The following is a 9,977-nucleotide window of genomic DNA, read 5'->3' as shown; positions in this document are numbered from 1 at the left end:
GCTACCACCATCTCCCGGAAAGGTAAGATTTTTTTTAATTTTGACAAACTATTTTTCTAAGTGGGTAGAAGAAGGTCCTTATCAGAAGATCGGAGAATGCGAAGTGGTCAATTTCTTGTGGGAAAATATAATTTGCAGGTTCAGAATACCAAAAGAGATAGCATACGACAATGGGCCAAAATTTATCGGTGCAAAGGTTACAAAATTCCTCGAAGATTTGAAAATAAAGAGTATCACATCTTCATCCTATCATCTGAGTGCAAACGGTCAAGCGGAGTCACCGAACAAAGCGATTATTCAAAACCTTAAAAAATGTTGGAAGCAGCAAAAGGCAATTGGCCCGAAGAATTTCCCGGAGTTCTATAGGCCTACCGAACAACGACCAAGTCGAGCATAGGAGAAGCTCCTTTTTTTTCTTGTGTAAGGTGCAGAAGTTCTAATCCCTATGGAAGTAGGTGAACCCACCTTGAGATATTTCTAGGTAGATGAAGAATCAAATAACGAAGCAATGTTAGTTAACTTAGAGCTGCTCGATGAACGTAGGGACTTGGCGCATGTAAGAATGGCAGCTCAAAAACAGAGAATGAAGCGATATTATAATAGAAGAGCCAACCTCCGTTATTTCAATGTAGGAGAATTGATCATGAGGAAAGTAACTCAAAACACCCAGGAGCCAACACAGGGAAGCTAGGTCCAACATGGGAAGGCCCTTACCGGATCTCGACTGTTACCGAGAAAGGTTCATATGAATTGGAGAACCAAAATGGAGAAAAGTTTCCCAACAACTGGAACGTGGCACACCTCAAAAGATATTATTGTTGATGAACAATATCCGAACGGAAAGTATGTGCAACACTTTTTTTCCCTTCGTCCTGTTTTTGTCCCAAATGGATTTTTCTGGCAAGGTTTTTAACGAGGCAGCAACAGAAAGCATAAAAAACTTCTACAGTAGCAATAAGACCTTTAATAGCAAGGCACTCAAGCAAAAATCTACTGCGGGATGGATGGATAATCTTTGGCTCTATAGCAAAATTCCCACCAGGAAATTAAGTTTGCTATAGGACAAAGGTTATCTGACCGTTCACAAGTACAAACCAATAAAGAATTGTTAGATAGTCTTTTACTCGATCGCATAAATTCCTAAGGGTAAAAGAAATTTGTTACCGAGCATAAGATGGTCTAGCAATTCATTAATGGAGTCCTCGAAGGTACGAGACTTCCAATGTTCCAATTTGTGTTCTTCGCATACAAACACTTGGGGGGGAATGATATGAGGATACGGCAATAATGACTGCCAGGTCTACCGGGAAACAAAAAATCGGAAGCATAATTGCATCATCGGGACCGGGGACTGTGCGGCTAGCCCCGTAGAAACAAGTTGTACAAGATAGCCACAAGTAATGGTAATTTCTTTTCACCATACCAAATGCTTATGTACTTTTAAAAATAGAAGGAATTAAATGAAATGAAATCCTTTTGTTTTTATCTTGTTTCTTGTTTGAAAGATGAACTAACTTTGTCATTTGAAAGCTAAACAAGTACTTCAAATGCTAGTGTCGTAATGAATAAGATACGTCCTCTTCAAGAGTACCATAAACATAAGAGGACCCTCTATTATGAAAACCCTCACGTTAAAGGTTTGGTTTCGGAAGAATTTATATCCGAAATCAAAATACCTTCGGGAAAAATACGCCCAAGGACGTATACAAAAGGACGCAAAAAGTGATCTTGCATAAATATTTATAATAAGCCCTCACAAAAAAGAGTTGATGCCTGGAACCAAAATGCTTTCGGGAAAAATACATCCAAGGCTATACGTAATAAGATGCAAACAGGAAAACTTGCGCAAAGTCCTTAAGCAAAAGGAAGAAAATGCAAAGATTAAAAACTTGCATGGATATTCAAACGGAAGTAAGCATCAAATAATACTTGATAAAAAAGATGTATTTATTTAAAAAAACATGCCAAAATGGCAAAGGCACAAGAATTGGAAAAAGAAAAGAAAAGTTAAACTGCAGTTTCTCCACAACCAAGAGGAAGAGAAGTGTTCGCATCTCCGGGAGAAGTAGATGGATCTACCGATGGCTCGACATTTTCCCCAGTTTAGCCTTCAGCATCATCGTCCTCTGATTCCTCTTCAATTTTCGAGAACTCGGAACCGGAACCAGAGGGGGCATCAGACTGTGCTGGGAGTCCATCTTTAGCAGCAAACTCAAGCTTACGGGCCTTAGCAATTTCGGCATCAAAATCAATGATACATGTTTTGGCCTCTTCCAAGGGTTTTCTCCTTATGTTGTATGTGGCGTAAGTTTCTCAACAACGAGGGAAGCCACTCGACGCTTAAGTTATTCTTTAAGCTGGGTTACCTCGGCAGAAAGGCTTTCCCGAGCGGACCTAATAGATCAGAGGCTAACATCAAGGTCACTGACAGTTGAACTAAAGAGCCTATTATGCTCGATAGTTTTCCTGTATTTCTCTTCCAGCTGGGCATGTTTCGCCCCCAGAGCAGCAAGCTCTCATTTTGGAATTCAAGGCTGCCTCTAAGTTACTCACTCTTTCAGCGGAAGTAACCTCGTGTTCTATTGCAGCAAGAACAGCATCATGGACTTCAGCATATTTGGCCTTGGCCTCATCAAATTTAACCTTCAGCGGGCCAAATTCTTGGCTAATGGTTACCACCTCTTGCTCGCTTTCCTGCAAACGAGACTCCAATACAATAGCCTCAGTGGCCTTAGCTTCTAGTTCTGAGAGGCGAGCGACACTTTGCTCCTGCTTTGCCAAAAGCTGATCTCGAGAAAAAGAAGTTTCTTCCTTCTCATGAATCAACCTCTAAAGGCCCTCGAAAGAAAGAAAGTTGGCCTACAAAACAAGAAAGGTAAAACTCAGAATACATTCATACAAAAATATAAGAAATAACAAAGGAAGAAAGGAACGTACCGTTGCGGCATTGTGCATGGTGTTGTTCAACAAACACTCCCCCGAGAGTGCCTAAATCTTTTTCCCAATCTTTCTCTGAAGCCAAAGGCTTCAGATAATTAGCAAGCTCCACCAGTCGGGATAGCAGGTTGCATCCAGTAGAAACCGAAAGAGTAACATTCCTTCTCCTTTATGGATCTTCAAAAGGGGCAGCATAATTTTGCCCCAAGATCCCATAAACTGGGGCTAGGGAAGAAGAACATCTTCTTCATGGTGGGATGTGGCTGATGGAAATGATGTAGCAGTTGTTGTTGGAAGAGTGGATGAAGATGGAAATGATGTAGAAATTGCTGGTGTTGGTGAAGATGGAAATGAAGCTGATGAAGTTGAAGAATAAGAAGATGCTGCATCAAATGCAGTGCTGGTTGTTGGATGCTCGCCAACTAAAGACGACAGAGACTCGGTACTCAGCCCTGCATTATCGGGCTCAACAATTGGGGCCCGAAAACGGGAGTTGGCATTTTCCACTAAATTAAACTCCCCCCAAAGTGCTGAGGTGTCATCCTCGGTTGGTGTAACTAACTCAACAGATTGAGAATCTTGTTGAGTTGATGATGAACGTTTCCTTCTGTGTAGAGAAGCCCCATCATCACTAACTTCTCCATCATCGTCGATCATCACGGTGTTTATGACCGGCCCGGGAGGAGGGCTAGTGATCATAACTTCCAGAGACGACTCAGGGGCAATAATCTTCGTCCTCTTATTATTTTCCCCGGCCACTAAAGACACCTTCTTTTTTATTACTTGTTCTCCAGCCGGGGACTCTGTGATAAAACATCTATGCCTGAAGCAGGTCCGAAGACACCTGTTCGAGTAAGCGCCTGCTAAAGCAACCTCGCCGCATCAACAGGATCAGCCAAAACATCCTCCTCGGGGACAACAACAGAGCACGCAGGTAGACCTGATTTCAAGAAAAAGATAGAAGGGATTAATCAAGTTCTTCACATGAAAAATTGAAACAAGGTTAGTTTGAATTACCATGATTTTGGCTTTCCACCCATATTTAGGGGCCAGTTCTTTCCACAAATGAGTTTCGGGCGTCGTAACATCCAAAATCTTCTGAACCCACCGGTCCAAACCTTCAACCACCGGTGGGATCTATCGAGTTGCTAAAACAAGAGAATGATGAAGGATTGATATGGATGTGGAAGAATATTTAGTAAAAGGAAATATTAAACAAAGATCTTACGAGTGTAGTTCTAAGCGACCGAAAAGGATGAAGTCGTTGCCATGATAATATCGTTGGTGGCAACTGCAACAAACCATTCCATCCACCCACGGTCGTCATCATCTATACTAGACAAAAAATCATGGTGGCCACATTTGCAGAGGTTTATCATTCCCCCGCGGAAGATCTTGGGAGAGTAGATATTTATTATATGAGCTACAGTTAGGTCTTCTATAGTCTCCTGGCACAAACGCAGAAGGCAAACAACCGTCCTCCACACATAAGGACTTACTTGTGCCAAACACACTTAGTAACGAAGGCAAAATTCCGCAATTACGGAATCAAGCTCTTCGCTCAAAGAAAACTCACACAAAGTAAAGGGACACGTGTAAAAATATGTGAAACCCTCTTTGTGTAGGGTCACTCGCTCCGATAGATCAGGAGCAATAATATCCAAATCATGGCAGCGACAGTCTTCATTCACAACAAGAATGCTGGAAGGACGGATGAAGAAAGGTACCTACTGACGACCCATGTACGAGAGTTAGCAGTAGGAAATTTTTCTTCGAAGTCTTTTGTGGTAATATGACTTCTAGGGATGATGGAGCTCACTGTTGGAGGAACATAATCCTCGGCCTTGTTCTTGTTTTTTGAAGAACTGGTGCGCTTTGAGGAAGAAGCCATTGTATGGAAGAAGAAGAAGGTTCTTTGTTTGAAGAGAGTAAGAGAAAAGATCGAGAACAAAGGTGCAAATCAGAAGCTTGGAAAATTATGAAGTATAAGGGAGAAGGTGGATACGAATAAGTAAGAATTTTGGCGACTAAATTCATGTCCATGATTACCTCGGTAATCAGCAAAAGCTGTGTTGAATCGTGGGATGACGCGTGTTCTAAGCATTAAATGCGGAGAGATGTGTGTCTAATCAACCGTCAGAAATTTTCAGAGGGGATTATAGTAATTTCTGCCAAAAGAATGTTTCTACCAACTTCTCGATAACACCAAGTTATGTCACCGGAAAGCAGGGGGACTATCTGTATAGGATAAAAATATGCTATGACATGTGGTCATCCAAAGGAATGACACGTGGAACCCAAAACGGGGATGGCCATAGACCAAACGCAGTTGTCCCCTATTCACCGGAAGGAATAACGTTCATAAAGGTGTGTTAAATGCTCTGCGCGCGGTAACATTTAATAAAGAATATTTTGCGACATTAAGAGCGATGACCCGTTAAAGGGAATTTGGCATTTATGTTTACCGTTACATCTTCATCAATGACCCTCATAATTGACATTAAAGGATGGAACGATCCTAAGACCTCCTTCCCTAGACATAGCTATAAATAGTGAGCTCAGTTATTATTGTAGGGGGACGATTTTTCTAGCAAACTTATACTACATTCTATATAAAGCTTAATAGAATCTCACTTTCTCGCTTTTCGATTTCACTACTGTTGTTCCTGGAAATCTTGTTCCGGAAATTGTCACTTCTGACGTTTTGTCTATATTTTAATGCTAAGTATTTCATAATTCTTCGATCATTTTATTATTTCAGAATCAAATTAGTTCACTTATCTAGAAATCATGTATAAATTTAACTATATCGTTTTACGAGTCAAACATATCCATTTCAAATCCACAGATTATTGCATTGTGCCAAACTATGGTGACAGAAAAAGGACAGTGGGCTATATTATATAAGTTTTTATATTGTACAACTACAATTCTAATGAAAAAAAAAGTCAGTAACTTTTTAAAATATATACATAGATGATGTGGATGAGGGATATGATTTTGGACCTGCCAATCATTTCCGGTCTATATTGATGGATAATCAGTCCAAGTATAGTACGCGTGACAGTGAACTTCCTAGATTTGGTGAATGTTTCGAGGTGTCCCTCTCGGACATTTCCTCCAAACATTTACCAAGATCCATATTCTTTTATTGGAAACAAATTAGGTAGGAGTAAGGTTTGCGTACACACTACCCTCCCCAGACCTTATCAGTTATGATAGGTTTGGCATGAATGTATTTGTTAGGAAAAAGAAAATTTTCCAAAAGAGACATCTGATTTTTATAAGCTTCCGATTAGTGGTCGAAGTTTAACATATATGCCGCTGTACATCTGATGATATTTTGCTATTGAGATTACTGAATACTAGCGACTTTAGTAACGAAAACAAAAATGCTCATACAACGTATAGATAGAATATGTGTCTCAGCTAAACTCGTATTTAATTTAACATAATTTGTACATCCAAGGTCAAATGATCTCTAAAAATCAAATGCAAACAAAAAACAAAACACAAAAACATTTATAGAGAAGGGGTTCTATAGATAAGAAAAATAAAAATAAGAGGAAAAAATACTCCTATTACGCAGTGTTGCCTTTTCTTTTTTATTTTCTGGTTTTTAATTGCAATTATTGGGTGTAGCTTTTTGCTGAGCACGTCTTGATCTCACCCTCACGGTGAGTGGGTTGACCATTTCGCAAGAAAGCCTCAATACCTCAGATAAGTCAACTGAACTGTTATTATCAACGGGCCCAAAACGGAATTCGTGTAGAAGTGTTGCGACCCAAAACGTGACTGTAGTCAAGCCCAGTGTCTTACCGGGGCAAGTTCTCCTTCCGGACCCAAATGGTGCAAGCCTCAGATCAGATCCTAAAACCGAGAAGTCCAAACCCTCAGCACCATTAACGAACCTTTCGGGCTTGAATTCAAGTGGGTCAGCCCAAACATCTGGATCCCTAGTGATGGCCCACATATTGACCATTGCTGTGGTCCCAGCCGGCACGTGATAGCCATCTACCTTTGTATCTGTGATTGCAAGGCGGGCCCATGAGAGCAGTGGGCCCGGAGGGTGCAACCTTAGTACTTCTTTTATCACCGCCGGTAAATATATCATCTCCGATACATCGGACTCCGTCACGGCCCGTGATTCTCCGACAATCTTGTCCAATTCGTTTTGAACCTTGAACTGAACTTGAGGATGAATCACCATTCTTGCTAAAATCCACTCTATTAATACTGCTACCGTGTCAGTTCCCCTAAATATCATTTCCTGCAATTACCATAGTACAAATAGAGGTTAGGTTAATTTTTTATTTCAATTGTCATTCTTATCTTTAAACCTGTATAATTTAAAAGTAATTAGTTCCACACTTGATTAATTAATTTTTTGCCCGCGTGTAATGTACAAATGCTACTATAACATAATGCTCTCATTTGTACATAATATAATATAATGCTCTCCAGTGCAATACGAATAGTTTCTACATCTTTTTAAAAATATTCGGAGCTTCCATTTATTCGCCATCATGTTTGTTTGCATTATTAAAAGGAGGAGTTAAAAGAAAAGGAAAAGGCTACTAGTTCCACGTAAGAAGGAAGAGAAATATAAAATTAGTTGCTTTCAGAACTATTACGATTGTGAAATCAGAAAATTGACCCTGAATATATTCTCACAAGCGGGATGGCATGATAGAAATTTTTAAATAACTTTTTAAAAGAAAGTAATTTAATGAGAAAAGGAAATATTCAAACAATAAGTCGATAATAATAACAATTGCTTATAAATTTTAAACCAAGTTTGAATTAGAGTAGTAAACTAAGAAAAATGGTGAGTAACAAAACATGATAGTGACAAAAGTTTATAAATCATCGTGGCATAAAAACTTAATTCCAAAATATTTTTAATGCTTACCCAAAGTACGGCGATCATATCCGAGTCTGATAATTTTTCAGAACCTTGAAGAGAAAGCAAAACATGCACAAAATCATGTTCAACATCACCAGATTGAGCCTTGTGTTCGTCAATAATCCTGCTAACAAACCTGTTCACTTTAGGGACCAACTGAGAACACCTGAGCCGTATTTTTTGTGGGTCCAATTCAGCTAGCCAAGGCAAGTGATCAGACCAGTTCAGCAAACCCAAAAGATCGTAACCTTCATTTACCAATTTCCCTAACTCCTCTGTTTCTGAGTTAGAACAATCAAGATTATACTTGCGCCCGAAAACAGAGCACATCATATTGTTTAGAGAAGCCAATTTCAGAGCATCTCTAACTCGGATTATGTCCCGTCCACCTAACTGGAACATTGTAACCATTTGTTTGGCAATTTGGGACCTTTGAGCTTCTGAGGTTTTGATTTGCTTAGGACAGAAGAGGTGCGTCGCTGCAATTTTTCTAAGGGTTCGCCAGTAAACGCCATAAGGAGCGAAACCTATTGCTCTGTTGAACATTAGCCTGTAGGCTGATTCTTTTACAGGACGATCAGCGAAAACTGAACTGTTTAATATCTCTTTGGCTACGTCTGGATTACACGTGACAATAACTCGTGTTTCGCCTACGCTCAACGACATGAGACGCTTGGCTTGACAAGCTTCGGCCATCGCTGCTATTTTGCGATGTGCCAAACCAGACATGAGGTTCATGCTTCCTATGATAGGAAATCCCCTAGGACCTGGTATAGGTTTTGATACAAGAAAATGATCGTTATTATTGTAATTATTAATATTAAAAGAAGTTAAACCTGCAGAATTTTTGCTCCATTTATATTTTCCCCAAGCAGGACCTCCAGGGTGAGACCAATAAATGATGTTCATGACTAGCCATAGAATAAGAATGAAAAGAACAAAACATATGGAGTTTATGGAGGTGAAAGATTTGCATTTTGAAGCTAATGCAAATACCCAAAGGCTTTCTATGTCTGTTCTCATTTTCTCTTTATTATTAGCTGTGACTTGGGAGGAAAAATTTGATATTGTGCAGAGTATTGAGAGAGGTAGAAGAGAGCAATTGATAGAAAGAGTGAGAAAGGTATTGTATTTGATTTTTGGGGGCATAAAAGAAGAGAGTTTGGCTGGTTTATATAGGGGAGAAATGCGAGGGAAGTGACCATATGACACAAACCATTCTTCTTCTAATTTCACTGTTTTAGGCAGGGGCGAGTGTAGCCATTTTTTTTTGTTCCCATCCGATAACCGGTACCCGCATTGGAGCCCGATTATATCCGAATTTGCATCGGCTAGATTCTCATTCTGGGGTAGCGCTCGCTACCAAGGATTTTTCCATACTCAGGACTCCAACCCGAGACTTCTGGTTAAGAGAGTAGCAGCCTCATCCTCGGCACCAAAGGAGGTGGTGAGTGTTGCCTTTCCGTTATAGGTTCTACCAAAAGCATAACTTTCGACACGAAATATAAATTTATATATAAATATTTATTGAAATTTTAATAAATATTAGTATTAATATAATACTAAAAATCTTAAAAGCTGAATTCATTAAATTTTAATCTTGGATCCGTGTGTTATATTACGAGCATATTTTAGCCACATAGTAGCTTTATTTTCTCTTGATGTGGGATTAGTATAATAAATAGAAACAATAATCCTTAATTAGTTAAAAAAGGTGTATGTTGACATAGTAGAATTGACGCACGATTGCATGACAAAAGAAGAAAGAACAAGAAATTAAGGCGCGTGGGGCACGCTCCAATAACAATAGATTGCGTGCTTCCCTGTTATAAAGGATTAAATAAATAGTGCTAATCCGTAATTAAGTTAACAGTATTGGGGACTTAGGAATAGTTATTTGTTTGGGTCAATCTCTCCGTGAGGTCACCTTGTGTCGGCACTATACATTCATCCATAAACCCCTCTAAATTTTTTAATCTAATTTCTGTGCGTTAGTTTCTTGGATATTTAACCAAGTTCTGTCTAGTTTGTGCAACCTATTAATCTTTTAAATGAATGATTGGGGGCTTAATTTGTTACTAAAAATCAGTCTATTTCATGAGCTTTTGATTGACTAATTTTCAACTCAAATTCC

General features: G+C 39.3%; 1 protein-coding gene across 1 annotated transcript; it reads right to left on the bottom strand.

Annotated features, from left to right (window-relative positions):
* Nucleotides 1-6,362: 6,362 nt before the first annotated feature.
* On the bottom strand, nucleotides 6,363-8,979 carry LOC104222023 (cytochrome P450 78A6-like). The gene is made up of 2 exons (XM_009773197.2): nucleotides 7,850-8,979; nucleotides 6,363-7,207 (listed from the first exon to the last, which is right to left on the bottom strand). The coding sequence occupies exons 1-2, from the start codon at nucleotides 8,864-8,866 to the stop codon at nucleotides 6,557-6,559; spliced, it is 1,668 nt and encodes a 555-aa protein (XP_009771499.2). The 5' UTR covers nucleotides 8,867-8,979; the 3' UTR covers nucleotides 6,363-6,556.
* Nucleotides 8,980-9,977: the final 998 nt, after the last annotated feature.

This window comes from Nicotiana sylvestris, chromosome 1 (assembly GCF_000393655.2).
Source record: "Nicotiana sylvestris chromosome 1, ASM39365v2, whole genome shotgun sequence".
Taxonomy (NCBI): Eukaryota; Viridiplantae; Streptophyta; class Magnoliopsida; order Solanales; family Solanaceae; genus Nicotiana; species Nicotiana sylvestris.
The sequence above is the reverse complement of the archived record's forward strand: the minus strand, read 5'-3'. Positions and strand labels throughout refer to the sequence as shown.

Bases quoted from the DNA above. Each gene is read 5' to 3' on its own strand.
- LOC104222023 (XM_009773197.2), bottom strand. From the start codon at position 8,866: ATGAGAACAGACATAGAAAGCCTTTGGGTATTTGCATTAGCTTCAAAA. The intron at 7,208-7,849 runs GTAAGCATTAAA...TGGTAATTGCAG, and splicing joins ATATGATCGCCGTACTTTGG to GAAATGATATTTAGGGGAAC.